General features: G+C 39.8%; 1 protein-coding gene across 3 annotated transcripts in view; it reads left to right on the forward strand.

Annotated features, from left to right (window-relative positions):
- Positions 1 to 16532, forward strand: part of SLC9A6 (solute carrier family 9 member A6) — a 63058-nt gene extending 46526 nt beyond the window's left edge. For 2 of the 3 annotated variants that reach the window (XM_017514151.2, XM_017514148.2), the window contains 3 exons: positions 2308 to 2387; positions 9334 to 9439; positions 13715 to 16532. In XM_017514151.2, coding sequence (XP_017369640.1) covers positions 2308 to 2387; positions 9334 to 9439; positions 13715 to 13987 — 459 coding nt within the window. In that variant the 3' untranslated portion in view covers positions 13988 to 16532. The remainder of the gene's footprint in view (positions 1 to 2307; positions 2388 to 9333; positions 9440 to 13714) is intronic. The other variant, XM_017514150.2, reaches the window with a different exon arrangement.
- The last annotated feature ends 456 nt before the right edge of the window (positions 16533 to 16988 follow it).

Raw genomic sequence — 16988 nt, forward strand, 5'->3', positions numbered from 1 at the left:
TTTCAATGGTTTCTGAGCACCACTGAATACATGACTCCGTATCAGACGTTAGATAAGAAATCACAGAAATTAGGTTTTTGAACATGGAAAGCGTCTCTTTCAAAACACAATTCTTCTTATCTGAAATAAACCCCAGGATATTTGTCTTCAGGGTGAGGTTAAAAAAAACATTTCTCAGATTTACTTCCTAAATGCAAATTTTGTTAGCTGTTGAGTAATGAGTGGGAATGTATATATGAGATATAGTAAGTACTTGCCTTTTGTGGTCAGACCCTTAAAGTAGAATTCCATGGGCTTGACATACTTGTACAAACCAAGGTGGATAAATACCCATGATGCCAAACTCCTGGGATAGTATCCAAGGGGTAATAACTCCTCAATGCCTCCTCCCTGTGTCAAAATAAGAATAAAGTTAATCATGCAGCTCAAAAGACAAATGCTTGATCACTCTCTGTATAAGTCTCCACCAGCTGTGTCACCTCTGTAACCACAGAGGACAAATGGAAATGGAGTGACAGGGAGAGAGCCAGGTAGGTGAGTATCAGTCATCACATACAGAACAAAGGACCAATTTTTCTCCTTGCCTTCAAAACCCTATGGCTGGGCCAGGCGTGGTGGCTCACGCCTGTAATCCCAGCACGTAGGGAGGCCGAGGTGGGTGGATCACCTGAGATCAGGAGTTCGAGACCAGCCTGGCCAATATGGCAAAACCCTGTCTCTACCAAAAATACAAAAATTCCCTGGGCATGGTGGCAGGTGCCTGTAGTCCCAGCTGCTTGGGAAGCTGAGGCAGGAGAATCATTTGAACTTGGGAGGTGGAGCTTGCAGTGAGCCGAGATCACACCACTGCACTCCAGTCTGGGCAACAGAGCAAGACTCCATCTCAAAAAACAAAACCAAAAAAGACAAAAACTCTGTGGCTGTCTTGGTTATATTGTTTCTTTAATGTTTTGAATGTCCACTAAAAAGCACAGAGGAACATTATAGTAAGTATGGAGTCTGTGGGGTGGGGTATACAGGTGTTCATGTGGTCAGGGGTGGTGAGATTTATAGACGAATTGCTCTTCAAGGGGCAGAGGCCCACAAAGCTACTCTTAATGATGTGAAAGGAATTGCAGGTGTTCTTCAGCTTTTGTAAGCCCAGTGTTTCCAAATATTTTTATGTTATGTGTAAGTTGATGCATGACACATTGAGCGGGACAGAAATTTATTTTGAGCATTAGGAAGGACAGGAAGAAGCCAAACCCCAGAATCTAAACTCTGTGCTTTTTAATTTATTTATTTTTTGTGATGGACTTTCACTCTGTTGCCCAGACTGGAGTACAGTGACACAATCTTAGCTCACTGCAACCTCCACCTCCCTGATTCAAGCGATTCTCTTGTCTCAGCCCTCTGGGTAGCTGAGACTACAGGCGCCTGCCACCACCACACCTGACTCATTTTTTGGTGGTTTTTAGTACAGATGGGGTTTTGCCATATTGATCAGGCTGGTCTCGAACTCCTGACCTCGAATGATCCATCTGCCTCGTCCTCCCAAAGTGTTGGGATTACAGGCATGAGCCACTGTGTCCGGCCTAAACTGTGCTTTTGGAAAAGATAATCATGGAACTATAGAACATGAGCACTAGAAAGGGCCTTCGGGATTCTCTAACCCTCATGATGTTTTTAGACATGAAGAAATTTGGGCCCAGAGGGAGAAAGGGACTTACTTAAACTACTTAATGTCAATGAGCTGGGACTGAAAGCAGATCACCTGACTGCCCAACTGCTGACTGTACCCTGTTACAAATAAGGACACAGTGTATATTTTTGGAAGCCATTTTAGAAGATGCCTATTTGCTATGTTAGTTTTCCCTCCTGGCTGGTCAGGCTTACCATGCAATTTCCCTACTTGTTTTTATTTTGCTAGTGTTTCAAGAACATAGTAGCAACTTTGAAGTTGTTAGTTGTTTTTGAGGCTCATGACAACTCCCAAATACGTAGGGATGTGATGTCTTCTAAGGTGCTATTACATAGAGAGTATAACTCTTTCAGGTTTAGGACATGAATTCTCCCACAGTGATTTTTTAAGTGACAGTAGATTCATAAATTAGCAGGCAGCCTGAGTAATAGAGATGTTCTAAAAAACATTTCAATTTCTTATTCCAAAGCTGCAATATACAAGTTATTAACTTTCCAATATTACCCATGTTGGAGAGTGTCTTATATATAATAGCCTCTATTTCTGATTCTCCAAAGAAATGGCTCTAAATAAATGTGTTCATGTCTTTGTATATATATATTGATTTATATATTATCTGTCTGCAGGGCGTTCCTGAAAATGAAAGGAGAACTACCAAAGCAGAGAGTGCTTGGCTTTTCCGGATGTGGTACAACTTTGATCATAAGTATCCTTAATTGAGAAAAAGAAAAGGGTAGCGTGGACATGGATAATTACAGTTTAATGGAACAACTGTTTTGACTGTTCTCTTTGGAGCGGAATATAAAACCTACCTTTCATCTTCCCTTTCCCCATCAGTGCTGTGGAAAAAGAAACCCACACAGATAGATTCCTCTGCAAACCCATGAAACCATAGGCACTGGTTACTTCAGAAGCTGGCTGTGTAAAGGGAACCAAGAGCACAGATGACATACTTTCTTTGATATATAGGTATATTTATTGAGCAAACTTTAATTTAATTTATTGTCCTTTGGCTAATTTAGTAAATCCTGCAGAAGATATTTCTTCGTTCTTGTCAGTGTAATTGGCAGGGTAAGAGAGGAAAGGCTTAGGGAAAACCAGGAGAATAAAACAAATGTGACAATGTTCGATACTGCACTGTTCAGCAATACACCTTTTTACCCCCGACCTTTCCCAAGACTGGGAGATTCTCTGTATTCAGCATGCCACAGATAGCTAATGTTTTTGTTTGCCAGATTTCCTTCTTGCTCTGTTGTAAGTCTGTTTCATAGCTGTACTTTGAGTAGCGTTGATATTCTATAACCTCTTTAAATCAGGGTTTCCCAACTCCCAGGCCACGGACCACTACTGGTGGTCCGTGGCCTGTTAGGAACCGGACCGCACAGCAGGAGGCGAGCAGTGGGTCAGTGAACATCACTGCCTGAGCTCCGTCTCCCATCAGATCGGCAGCATTAGATTCTCATAGGAGCTCAAACCCTATCGTGAACTGCACATGCAAGGGATCTGGCTTACATACTCCTTATGAGAATCTAATGCCTGATGATGTGAGGTGGAACAGTTTTATCCCAAAACTGTTTTGTTCCCAGCCCCGTCCATGGAAAAATTGTCTTCCATGAAGCCAGTTCCTGGTGCCAAAAGGGTTGGGACCACTGCTTTACATCATGCCTTTTAAATATTTTATCACTATTCAAATTAATTTCTTGTTTGAAAATTCACCCAGCAAAAAGAGCCATGGAGTTCTTTCAGGCTCTGATTTATCAATAAATAATTCATAAGTTGGTTTATGTTCTATTGAAGCAAGTTGGAGACAGCCATGTAAGAAATTTGTCCTTGCTTTCAACTTTCTGATGAAAGCCTTGTATATTTAAGAAAAATCACTTGACACTTAACAGTTAGAAGCTACTGCTTACCGTGTTCTGTTTGGTAATTTCTGCATTCACTGTTTGCAAATACTTCAGAATTAAATTACTGTATTGAAACAAGAATGCAAGCCTATCTTGGGTATTAAGACTCCCATTAGAGAGAGAGAGTGCCTGGCTCTTTAAAATTTTTTGAAGATTATGTCATTACTTTTGGCTCCATCGTCAGCCTTTTGGATATAAGCCACTTCCGTATCTCTTGGGGCTTTTTCATCCCTCTAATTTAGCAATAATTTTTCAGTGAGTTTTCTGCAAAAAATGTTTTATACATATTCTACATAATATATAAAACAGTTCAATGATCCTAAGGTTGAGAAAGAGTAGAATAATAGTTGATTTTTCTGTATGTTTTATAGAAGTAAACATCAAAGCTTGTTTGACTCAGTACTGCCCTGTTAAGTCCTACTCAATGAATACCTGATCATTATAATACCTAGTGCCCTGATATATTTAAATATTCATTATTTTAGGTTTCAATTCATTTGTGTAGGAAAATGATTTGTTATAATTGACATATAACTTGAATACAATAAAGTACACGAATCTTAAGTGTACAGCTTAATGAATTTTGACCTATGTCTATACTTGTGTGCCTACCACCCATATAAAGATTTAAATAAACATTCTCTATCCCACTCCACAAAGGGGTAACCATGATTCTGACTTCATCAACATGAGTTAGTTTTACCTGATTTTGATCTTTATGTATATGGATTTGTATATTAGGTATTCATTTCTGTCTCACTCCTTTCACTTGACATCTTCTGTGTAATTTATCCACATGTTTCATGTAACAGTATTTCATTCTTTTTTTATTGCTATAGTAGAGTAGAGTTCTGTAGTAGGAATATACTACAGGATATTTGTTTTTAACCAGTCTATTGTTAATAAATATTTGAGTGATAGCTTTTGGCTATTACAAAAACATGGATGAATATGCATCTTTTGGTGGACATAGCACTCATTTCTCTTGGGTATATACTGAAGAGTGGAATTTAAGACAAGTATATGTTTAACTTTTTTTTTTTTTCAAGTAGTGTCTGGCTCCGTTACCCAGGCTGGAATGCAGTGGTGCAATCTCAGCCTACTGCAACAACCTCTGCCTCCCAGACTCAGATGATCCTCTTACCTTAGCCTCCTGGGTAGCTGGGACTCCTGGTGCATGTAATCATGCCCAGCTAATTTTTATTTATTTTTTTAATGTAGAGACAGGGTTTCGCCATGTTGCCCAGGCTGGTCTTGAACTCCTGGACTCAAGCCATCCACCCACCGGCCTCCCAGAGTGCTGGGATTAGGAGTGAGCCACTGTGCCTGGCCCGTTTAGCTTTAATACACATTGCCAACCAGTTTTCCAGAGTGATTTTAACCAGTTTAATTGGTTTTAACCAATTTGGTGAATTTATGATTATTTCCATCAGCAAATTAAGGGAGCTCTGTTTCAGCCTTTTAAATTGTAGCCATTTTGTTAGGTGTGTAGTGATACCTATATGGTTTTATTTGCATTTCTTTAATGACCAGTGAGCCTGAGCACCTTTTCTTGTTTTTTGATATCCTCTTTTGTGAAGTGTGTCTAAGTCTTTTGTCCATTAACTGAGTTTTTTTTTTTTTTTTCTCAATGATTTATAGTTATCTCTATATTCCTGAATTGGGTTTTTTGTTGATTATTGTATTTTCTCTCAGTCTGTAGCTTGCATTTTCATTTTCTTATTCCTATATTTAAGGAGTAGAAGTTCTTCAATTTAATGAAGTCTATTTATATTTTGTTTATTTTTGAGATAATGTCTCACTCTCACCCAGGCTAGAGTACAGTAGTATAATCATAGCTCACTGTAGCCTCAACCTCCTGGGCTCAAGTGATCCTCCTGCCTCAGCCTCCTGAGTAGCTAGGACTACAGGTGCATGCCACATGCCACCACACCCAGCTAGCTCTAAAAAAATTTTTATAGCCTTGGCACGGTGGCTCATGCCTGTAATCCCAGCACTTTGGGAGGCCAAGGCGGGTGGATCACCTGCGGTCAGTTTGAGACCAGCCTAACTAACAAGGTGAAACCCCATCTCTACTAAAAATACCAAAATTAGCCAGGCATGGTGGCAGGTGCCTGTAGTTCCAGCTTCTTGGGAGGCTGAGGCGGGAGAATTGCTTGAACCCAGAAGGTGGAGGTTGCAGTGAGCCGAGATCGCGCCACTGCACTCCAGCCTGGGTGACGTGGTGAGACTCCATCTCAAAAACAATTTTTTTTATAGAGACAGGGTCTCATTTTGTTGCCCAGGTTAGAAATCCATTTTATTCACCTCTTATGGTTAGTATTTTTTGTGTCTTAAGAAATCTTCCATATCCCAAGGTCATGAAAATATTTTCCTATGTTTTCTTCTAGAAATGTGATTGTTTTGACTATCATATTTAAGTCTTTGATCCATCACAAATTCATTTTTGTGTATGGTGTGAGATAGTGGGTCAAGAGCTGCTTTTTTCCATATGCATATCCAGTTGATGCAGCACCATTTATTGAAAAAATACCATTATTACCCCACTGAGTTTGCAATACAATCTGTTGTAAATCACTTCGCTGTATAAGCAGGGATAAGTTTCTGGACTCTCTTTTTTATCCTATTTCTCTATTTTTATATCAATACCACACCCTTTTAATCACTGTGCTTTATAATAAGTCTTGCTATCCTGTAGAGTAATTAAAGCCTGGCTTTGTTCTTCTCTAGCATTGCCTTGGCTATTTTGGGTGCTTTGCATTTTCCTTTAAATTTTAGAAACAGCTTGCCAATTTATACACATGGGTGTGCGCGCGCGCGCGCGCGCACACACACACACACACACACACACACACACAAGTGCTGGCAGTTTTGTTGGGTTTATATTGAATCCATAAATGAATTTGGAGAGAAATTATATCATAACAATATTGAGATTTCCATATCATAAACACAGCATATTGCTCCATTCATTTAGGTCTTTTAAAATTTCTCTCATTAAGGATTTGTACTTTTCAGTGCACAGCTCTTATACATCTTTCATTAGATTTATCCCTAAATATTTGATGTTTTTGATCCTATTACAAATGGTATTTATTCTATTTTCTATTTGTTTCATGTAAAAAATATATATATATATAAAATGTGATTTTGTATATGGACCTTGGGTCCAGCAATCTTGCTATGTTAACTTACGAATTCTGATATCTTTTTTGTTGTTGTTTTTGTTTTTGATCTGGAGTCTTGGTCTGTCACCAGGCTAGAATACAGTGGCGCGATCTTGGCTCACTGCAACCTCTGTCTCCCAGTTTTAAGTGATTCCCATGCCTCAGCCTCCCAAGTAGCTGGGATTACAGGTGTACACCACCACACCCGGGTAATTTTTTGTATTTTAATAGAGACGGGGTTTCACCATGTTGGCCAAGATGGTCTCTATCTTCTGACCTCGTGATCTGCCCGCCTTGGCCTTCCAAAGTGCTGGGATTGCAGGTGTGAGCCACTGTGCCCAGCCGATTTCTGATAGATTCTTTCTGATCTTCTATATACATAATTAAGTGATGTATGAGTAATGATTTTTTTTTTCCTTTTCCAATTTCTTTTTTGAGTATTTTTACATTGGCTTTTGTAGGGGACTTCTCCAGTGCAATGCTGAATATAAGCGATGATACTGGACATTCTTATATTCCTGACCTCAGAGGCAAATTTTTCAATATTTCACCATTAAGTACAATAAGAGTATTCTCTCTCTCTCTTTTTTTTTTTTTTTTTTTTTTTCAGATGGAGCCTCGTTCTATCCCCAGACTGGAGTGCAGTGGTGTAATCTTGGCTCACTGCAACCTCCGTCTCCCAGGTTCAAATGATTGCTGAGAGTTTTTTTGAGTTTTTATCTGCTGAGAATTTTTAGCATCAGATGCTTTTTCTGCATCGAGATGATCATGTATTTATATTTTTCTTCTTTAATCTATTATTTTGATTTTCATTGATTGATTGTTTGAACGATAAACCAATCTTGCATTGCTGGAACAAATTCCACTTGGTCATGATGTGTTATCCTTTGTGTACATCACTGGATTTAATTTGCTAATATTTTGCATCTGATTTCTGTGTGTATTTTTATGAACAATATTGGCTTATGATTTTTTTCTTATAATGTCCTTGTCAGGTTTCAATAACAACATTAAGCTGGCCTCATAAAATGAATTGGGAAGTATTCCTTCATTTTCTGTTCTCTGAAGGAGTATTAATATTAGTGTTTGTTTTTTTTTTTTTAATGTTAAGAAAATTTTACCAGTTAAGCCATTTGAGCCTGGAGCTTTTTGTAGGAGAAACTGTTTAATTTCATTAATAAATACAGGACTATTTTTTAAACTTTTTTTCTTTTTTACCATTTGTCAATATCTGGCGAGTTTTGTTTTCTAAGGATTTTTTTTCTTGTAGAGTCAAACATCAAGACTTGTTAGCCTCAATACTACCCATTCAGTACCGTAAGATGAAGACCTGGTCATTTACTTGAAACACTAGTAGAATTCATCATCCCAGTTTTTTAGTTGCTTTGTGTTTGGCCAGTTGTTTTATAAAGCATGTTTATATAGAGTGCTTTAATCTTTACTTAGATTTTATTAATATGAGGATTCATGAAATTTTCTCTTTCTCATTTTTAATTGAAAACCACCTTAGGTTCGCATTTTAGAAAATGAGGAGGCAGGGCATGGTAGCTCATACCTGTAAACCCAACACTTTGGGAGCCTGAGTTGGGAGGATTGCTTGAGGCAGGCTCAGAGTTCAAGACCAGCCCTAGCAGCATAGCAAGACTCTGTCTCTGCAAAAATCAAATTAAAAAAAAAATTTAATTAGTTGACCATTGTGGCACGTACCTCTAGTCCCAGGTACGCTGGAAGCTGAGGTGAGAGGGTCACTTGAGTGCAGGAGTCTGAGGTTACAGTGAGCTGTGATCACCCACTGCACTCCAGCCTGGGTGACACAGCGAGACTCTGTCTCAAAAAATAAATAAATGAAGTGGGGGATTTATGTGTCTGTATCCTTTTCTCCTTTTTCTTGTGATTCCCTCTATTTTCTTCTGAGTGTCATGTATTCTCATATCTATTTTTATTTTTGGCAAATAATTTGAATACTGAAATGAGGGCCAATGATAAAGGGCCTCATGATACATAGTTTTTAAAACTGTCTTGAGGTTTGACTTGCCATTCCTTCTTATAGCTTCATAAGAAAAGAGTTCGTCTGATACTAAAGTTTCAACTTACATAAGGCAAGAGGCCAGCTGAATTCACAATCCATGATGAAAGCCATTTTATTACTATGTTCCACTGGCACGTTTAATTTCCTCTCTGGCCATTATCTTTGTTTACTTTCTCCCTTATCTCCTTTAGTGCTCAATTTACAGTGATGTTCCTTTTGGTTTTAGTAAAATCAGAAAAGCAATATGATGGAGTGGAAAGGGCACAAGATTTGAAATTCAGACCAATTTGGGCTAGGAGATCCGTCCCCATTTACCTCATTGTGTGGCTTTCAGCAGGTCATTGACCTCTCTTTCTTATCTGTGAAGTGAAGTTGATAAGCTATCCCTTTACTGTTTCACTGCCATAAAGTGAGGAGGAAATGAGACCACAGACCTGAAAGCCTTTTGCTGTCCTCCCAAGTGGTTGCTACACTGTGGTGGTGATTATTATCAAATGAGTTGCTCTTTTAAATTTGTAAAGAAAGTTGCTCAGCTCTTCCTTAACCACGCAGCTATCTGAAGCCTCTGCTGACTCACAGTGGGCCTCCGCTGACGACGACACTCCCCGCCTGCTGTGGACCCATCGCCAGGTGCCTCACCAGCCCCCAGGCTTACGAAGTAAGTTAGTTTTATCCAAAACTAAATTCTTCAGTAAGTTAAATTTATCTGCTCCGTGGATGAGTCGCTGGTTTTATTTTATTTTGCTTTGGTTTTCTGCCTTTGAGGTATAAATTCCATGAGAGGGAATTTAAGCATATTTGGCTCAACCAGAAAATACACTGAAACCTATAAATATAATTCACAGCCTTTGAAGCAGCATTTGAAAACAGATATAGAAGTGTGCCTCTTCTTACTGTGGGTGATTTTAGTAAATAGTTCTATTTCCATGCTGGCTTTCATTTCTTTGCAGTATGTGTCCTGAACTCAGTACTAAATGTGTGTGCTTTCATCCACAAATGAGGGTTGTCTCAGTTACATTGAGAGGATGTTAAAACAATTTTGACATCCCTAAAGTGCAACAGATGGTCTATTATTTCACACCTCCTAACCTTTGGATGTTTGAGAAAGCTTATCTGCCACTGTTCCACATTGCTGGGAGGCATGAGCATATCTTGATAGAATCTGGATATTTTTTCCTTAGCTATCAACATGTGATTGGTAATTTGATAAATATTGCAACTAGGAAATAAATGACAAACATGTTAGTCGGCCTTTGTTTTTAAATGTGCACATTTTTATTTTTCAAGTTCTTTTTTAAAAACCTTCTTCTGGCCAGGCCCCGTGGCTCCCGCCTGTAATCCCAGCACTTGCGGAGGCCAAGGCGGGTGGATCACCTGAGTTCAGGAGTTCAAGACCAGACCGGTCAATATGGTGAAGCCCCGTCTCTACCAAAATTACAAAAATTAGCTGGGCACAGTGGTGCATGCCTATAATCCCAGCTACCCGGGAGGCTGAGGCAGGAGGATTGCTTGAACCCAAGAGGTGAAGGTTGTGGTAAGCAGAGATCGCACCACTGTACTCCAGCCTGGGCAGCAGAGTGAGACTCTATTTCAAAAAAGAAAAGAAACCTTCCATTCTAAACCAACCTTTCAGAAATAATCTGTGACATCAAATAGGGTCCCGTTAACAAAGCCCACCAGTTTTGACTACTCAGATGCAACACGAAGAACCTTGAGAGGGGAAGCCGATACTGAAGGTGTGTAGACATGAACCGCCCACACCTCCATCCCCGTATCCCCGTTCCCTGTGAGTGAACGTCATGTGAGAGCAGACTGTAAAAGAAATGGACAGGAAACAGTAGGCAGAGTGGGGGTGGCATCTGGGCCAGGGAGGAGCATCCTCTGGCTTTGTGTTATGTCAAGTCAGTCCACGTTTCTGACAGACTGTGCCCGTGAGATGGGCAGCACACCCCATGTTTCCCCTCCTCTCCCTTCTACATTGCCCAGGCTCCCCTCTCAAACATGGTCTCCATTTCCACCATGCCCTGTGAACCCACATGACTGTGCAGAGAAGTCAGCCAGCTCTGTTGCTTCAGACAGTGAAGCTTGGCTCTTGGATTCCAGAGACCCACTCACCATCACCCAAACCCAGAAGAGGTCCACCACAACCCTGTGTCCATTGGAATGTAGCAAAACATGACAGGCTTCCTAGAGCAGCTGTAGCAAAGTATCACAAACTGAATTGCTTAAACAGTACAAACTTACCGTCTCTTAGCTCTGGAGGCGAAAATCCAAGGTCAAGTTGTGACAGGGTTGGTTCCTTCTAGGCTGAGAGGGAGAATCTGCCCCAGGCCTCTCTTCTAACTTCTGGTGGCTTCCTGGCAATGTTTTTGACCTTCCTTGACTTACAGATACATCACTGTGTATCTCTACTTTCATCTTCACATGGTGTTCTACCTGTGCGCATACCTACCTCTGTCCAGATTTCTACTACTCATAAGGACACCGGTCATGTTGGATCAGGGCCTACCTTATTTCCAGGCAAGACCCTATTTCCAAACAGGGTCACATTATCAGGTACTGGGGGTTAGGACTTCAACATCTTTTGGTCGGGGGGATACAGTTTAACCCATAACAAACATCACACTGATTTTTTGGGTTTTTTTGAGACAGAGTCTCGCGCTGTCACCCAGGCTGGAGTGCAGTGGCACAGTCTTGGCTCACTGCTGCTTCCACCTGTCAAGTTCAAGTGATTTTCATGTCTTAGGCTCCCAAGTAGCTGGGATTACAGATGCGCGCCACCACACCTAGCTCATTTTTCTGTATTTTTAGTAAAGATGGGGTTTCACCATGTTGGCAAGGCTGGTCTTTAACTCCTGGCCTCAAGTGATCTGCTCACCTTGGCCTCTCAAAGTCTGAGATTACAGGTATGAGCCACCGCGCCTGGCCCAGATGTAATTTTTTATATTATTTTGTTAACTGCTTTTTTTTTTTTTAGTTATAAAACTAGCAAGCTCATGGTTAGATATCCATACAGTATAGAACGTACAAAGTGAAAAATCAAAGTTGCCTTCCTCCTACCTGCAGTCCTCAAGTCAGTCTTTTATTATAGGCTCACTGTGGATACATCCTGATATATTTTATTGCAAATAAATATGTGTATATATAGTTTTGTTATTGTTTTACACAAATGGGATAATAATAGGCAAATTGTCCCTTTACTTGCTTTTTTTTTCAATTACTGATATATTATGGATACCTTTATATGTGAGTACATTAGCTGTCTTACATTTTCTTTTCATGGCTATATAGTATTCCATTTCATAGCTGTAGCAAAATTCATGTATTCAGTCTCTTTTGGATGGACATTTCAGTCATTTCCTTTTTTGCTATTACAAACAATACTTCTGGTGAATATCCTTTTATGTATAAACTTACCCAAATAGTAAAAGTATATGGAATAGATTTTAAAGGTAAGATCACTGAGTCAAAAGGCATATGCATTTTAAAATTTGATAGATATTACCCCAAATTGCAAACTTAATAAAGATATTAGAAGGTGCTGAAGAGCCACCGTGGGCCTGTGAAGGAGCCACAGAGCTTTGTGAATATTGCTGAATTAAGTGATAGATACTGGTTAGGTAGACTTGTTGTCCTAGCTAAATTAGACAGGAAGGGATTTGAGCTGATTGGTAGCTATGAGTTTGTTTTTGAGATGGGTTCTGGCTGTGTTGCCCAGGCTGGCCTCAAACTTCTGGGCCCAAGCAGTCCTCCCGCCTTAGCCTCCCCTGTAGCTAGGACAATAGGCATGTGCCACCCGTACTCAGCTGTTTGTTTTTGAGTTCGCACTTATTTTGGTCTTTGAGTATTTATGGAAATTCTAGCAACAGCAGATTAAATTTCTTTTTAGATTTTGTCTAATAGTCTTGTCAGTCTGTTTGATGCTCTTAGACAAATTCAAAATTTTCAAACAAACATGGGATTTAGAAAGCTGGAGAATGTACTTCCCTCAAGGAGTATTAATGACAGACTATTTTTTGCTGGATCAATGTGAATATTAGGAATGATCTTTTCTCTTTACGCTAGAAGAAATAACTTTCTTCTGATTTTTAAAAGGAATATGTACTCATTATAATAAAATTTCAGATAATACAGAAACATAAAGAAGACTTTCTACACAAACATTTTTTATTTGCCACAATGAGACTATGTATTCCTGATGATTTCCCTTTTGTAGAACCTTATTTACGTATACTATTTTGGCCCTAATATTTCCATGAGAACCAAAGCTTATGGAGCTGGGAGACACACATGCAGTGAGGGCTTGATGTGTTTCTCTGTGCCTCAAACCATATTAGGTGGTTGGGCTACATAGCATTTAGCCTGTGTCTTCACCACATGTATATATCTGTCAGCTCCCCCCACACACTAGACTCCAAGCCTCTTGAGGGCAGATCGATACACACGCAGTTATAGCTCAAGGGTAAGTGCCACTACAGGGAGAGGGCCAGGTACGGGATGCCACGAAAGCACACAGGAAGAACACCTAACCTAGTCCTAGAAGCTCAAGGAAGACTTTAGGGCAAAAGTGATAAATGGTGTTAGTCACGTGAAGGGGAGGAGGGGTCATGTAGAAGGGGCTGGAGGTAAGAGATGCTGGAGGAGTCTGGGCAGCTGTCAGCACTTCAGTCTGGTTGGCAGACAGTGGGACCAGTCTGGTTGGCAGACAATAGGACTGTTGGTGTGGGAGAGGCAGATTGTGGCAGGAGAGGAACTAAAGGGGCCAAGTTACACTGTATTTCAAGCCAAGATATGGACTTTAGACTTTATCCTGAGGCCAGTGGGCTCCCACTGAAAGGTTTTAAATGGGGAATCCTCCAGAATTCTCCTATTGGAAATGTCTCTTGAACTCCTCCACAATTCTGAAATCTTACTTTTATCTGTTTGCATTTAGAACCAGGAACAGTTGAAAGATGATGATTCTGATCTTATTCTCAATGATGGCGATATCAGTTTGACGTATGGAGATTCTACTGTGAACACTGAATCGGCCACATCCAGCGCCCCAAGGAGATTTATGGGAAACAGTTCAGAAGATGCCTTGGATCGGGAGCTTGCATTTGGAGACCATGAACTGGTTATTCGAGGAACACGCCTGGTTCTTCCAATGGATGATTCCGAACCCCCACTAAATTTGTTAGATAATACGAGACACGGTCCAGCCTAAGCTTACTAATACTCACTTAGTGATTTGTAAAATTTGCACATGTGATTGTGAAGAAATTTGTACTACCTAAAAGTCCCAGTGCATGTCTCTGAATGTGTAAGCTATATAAATGCTATTTATATGGCGTAGAAAGAATATAAATATCCTGTACATGGCAGATTGTGAACAAACTATTCCTTTTAAGTTTTTCTGGCTGCACTCTGTAGACTGGATCTGTTTTAGAAAGTTATTTTCACAGTGATGTTGTATGTTCTGTTAGTTTTATGTCTCAGTTAAAGTATAAAAAGTGACGGATTTTCTCTTTCTTACACTTACCTGACACTTAACCGGAGTACCAAGTTCTTGTGATGTGAATTAATTTTTGTGTGTGTGCTAGGGGAGGGAGAGTGAGGAGGGAGTGTCATTTCCTTGGGAGCCCAGGGAGGAGAGGTTCCTTTGTTGGGAAACTTGTTGATAGCTGCTGCCTTTGTCCTGACTGTTTTCTTTCCCTTTTTTCTGATGGCCTGTTGTGGTGCAAGGAGCTGATGGCGTTTTGATCTTGCCCCATTCAGGTGGGGGAGTGAAGTGTGGGGACATTTTCCCCCGCTTGCTGTGAAAGCACAGATTCATTGACTGCAGTACACTGTTGTTCAGTAAAGAAGGCTGCAAATGACTTCTGAGACCCTACGTCTTTTCTTCCAGACCCAGACCATAGAAGGAGTCGCATCCAGCCGGCTTAGCCAAAGTACAGGTGTATATAGTTCAGGGCACTTGACTTCGATTTGGAGAGGTTGGGGTGGGCAGAGGGCAAGAGGGGAGTAAAGAGAATGGTGGTTTTAGAAATCTCTCTTCCCAAATGTGTAAATATTCTATACCAGATAAGTTTAAATGAGAAATTTAATTGCTGCTTAATTTTTGATTATGTACTTTATCTGTATAGCAAGCTTTGTTGTCAGAAGTTTTTATATCGATTTAAATTGCTGCTCTTTAGCAGCCTAACAGGAGCAAAATGTAAAATTTTTGAACTTGCTGTGTCTAAGTATCATGTTAGTCTGTAGTTAATGTCAACAGTTAATTTATGAGCCCATGATCGTTCCACACTACACCGAAGTCAGTCATAAGAGAAGTCGCATGTTCTGAAGTGTCGATTGCAGCAAGGTGGCTCCTTTGTGTGTGGCAGGTGTAGTAGTCTTCATTTTCATGGTACTTTTTAATATTAATGACCTAAGCTGCCATGCTTTTTTTTTTTTAACAGTTTTCAAGGAAGAGCACAGAACCATTTCTTATTTCATATTTGGAGTATGAAAGCAGATTCTATTTTGTAATGCTTACAATACTTAAAGGTGCATTGAACGCTTGGAACGAGAATACTTTTTTGATTTTTGATTTTGACCTGTTCATGATTCAGAAGAAAAATAGAAACTTTTTGGGATTTTTTTTTCCCCCTCAGGTCTGAGTAGCATTGCCTTAAATCTTACTCAATTAGAAAACTGGTTTATTTACATGATGTTCAGATTTTCTGATGGAAAATACCCTTCCAAACAAAACGTGTACTTACTCTCCAGAATGTATCTGTGCTATCGCAAATAATCCTTGAGATTTTAAGGGAATTCTAATGTTGTACCCTTCCGTGGCAGCTTCGACTGTTGGCATAGCCATTTGTTATGTAGTGGTAGTGACTTTCCTGCTATGCAGGAATCCCTCCCATGAAGCGTGTGTTTTATATAATGTGTGCCTCTTCACGCAGTAAATGGTTTCTTGTTAATGTATGTTTGAGGGATTTGAACGTCAGTGTCATTTACCCACAAAGTTATTCAAGTTGTAAAAGGTTATACAATAATTTAACAACTACCTTTTTTATTCTGTCAGGTTACTGACCTCACTTTATGTAAATACTTCGCATGACAAATTCAGTAACTCGTCTGTTTCAGCATGCGTAAGACTTTTCATTAGGGAAACTGATAAAGCTTGAGTCAACTAAATCTGCCTTCATACTTTATCAAGGGGAACCAAGCCTGCTGTGCTTACATCAGCATCTGGAAGATTCTCCTCTCCTCTAATCTGTGTACACATCTCCAAGCAAGGAAGAAAAAACAAACTCCACTCAGACGCCGGTGAAACACCTGAATGAACTTTGATGAAGTACAGTCTGAGTTACCATCGTGCACAAGTAGAACTGCTCTTGGACTTGTTTTCTTGTTGTTTGTGGAACCTACATGTTTGAATGACTTGAACGTTGCATCTTTTGAAGTTATTTTTTAAGGTTTCTTGGCATTTATCCTAGTTGTCTGTGTTTGGCAATGTGCTGTTAAAGTAATAGACTTTTAATCTTTATGTATTTTTTGTTTTCTCTGGAGTACTTGGACAGATGTTATAGTGGTTTCTTTTAGGAAAATCTGTCATTAAAAAAATTACAGCCTTGCAAATAACCACTCACCGTATTTGAGTCACAGTTTATTCTAGTGAGACGTAAAGAGTGCTGACTTCATTTACTTTTCTACCTATATACCTACTGGAAAAGGGGAAGACTGATGTTTTCAAATAAACAAACAGAAACCTAACAGAACTTAACTTATGGGGTGGCAAATTTTTGGTGCTTGTGTGTAAGGGTGGATGTATTTGCTTATGGTCACAATTGGACTTTTTAGGAAATATGACTCAAAGCAGTCAAATTATGTTACATTGATTTGTAGCCTGTTAGCTCAGTAATGGATAAGGTCATAAAAATGCTGGTATGGGGAGAGAGGAGAGTAAATTCTATATCCAGTTAGGTAGGAAGGCAGTTCCAAGTTTGGCCGAAAGCATGATCATGCAAATACAAATAGTCCTCCCAAGTTAAAGACATTTCTTTCTTCTGTGCATGAGAAGTGTTTTTTTGTTTTGTTTTCTTGTTTTCTTATTGAGACAGAGTCTTGCTCTGTTGCCCAGGCTGGAGTCCAGTGGTGTAATCTCAGCTCACTGCAACCTCTGCCTGCCAGGTTCAAGCGATTCTCCTGCTTCAAGCGATTCTCCTGCCTCAGCC

The sequence above is a fragment of the Cebus imitator genome, unplaced genomic scaffold (assembly GCF_001604975.1).
Source record: "Cebus imitator isolate Cc_AM_T3 unplaced genomic scaffold, Cebus_imitator-1.0 Scaffold517, whole genome shotgun sequence".
NCBI classification, from domain to species: Eukaryota; Metazoa; Chordata; class Mammalia; order Primates; family Cebidae; genus Cebus; species Cebus imitator.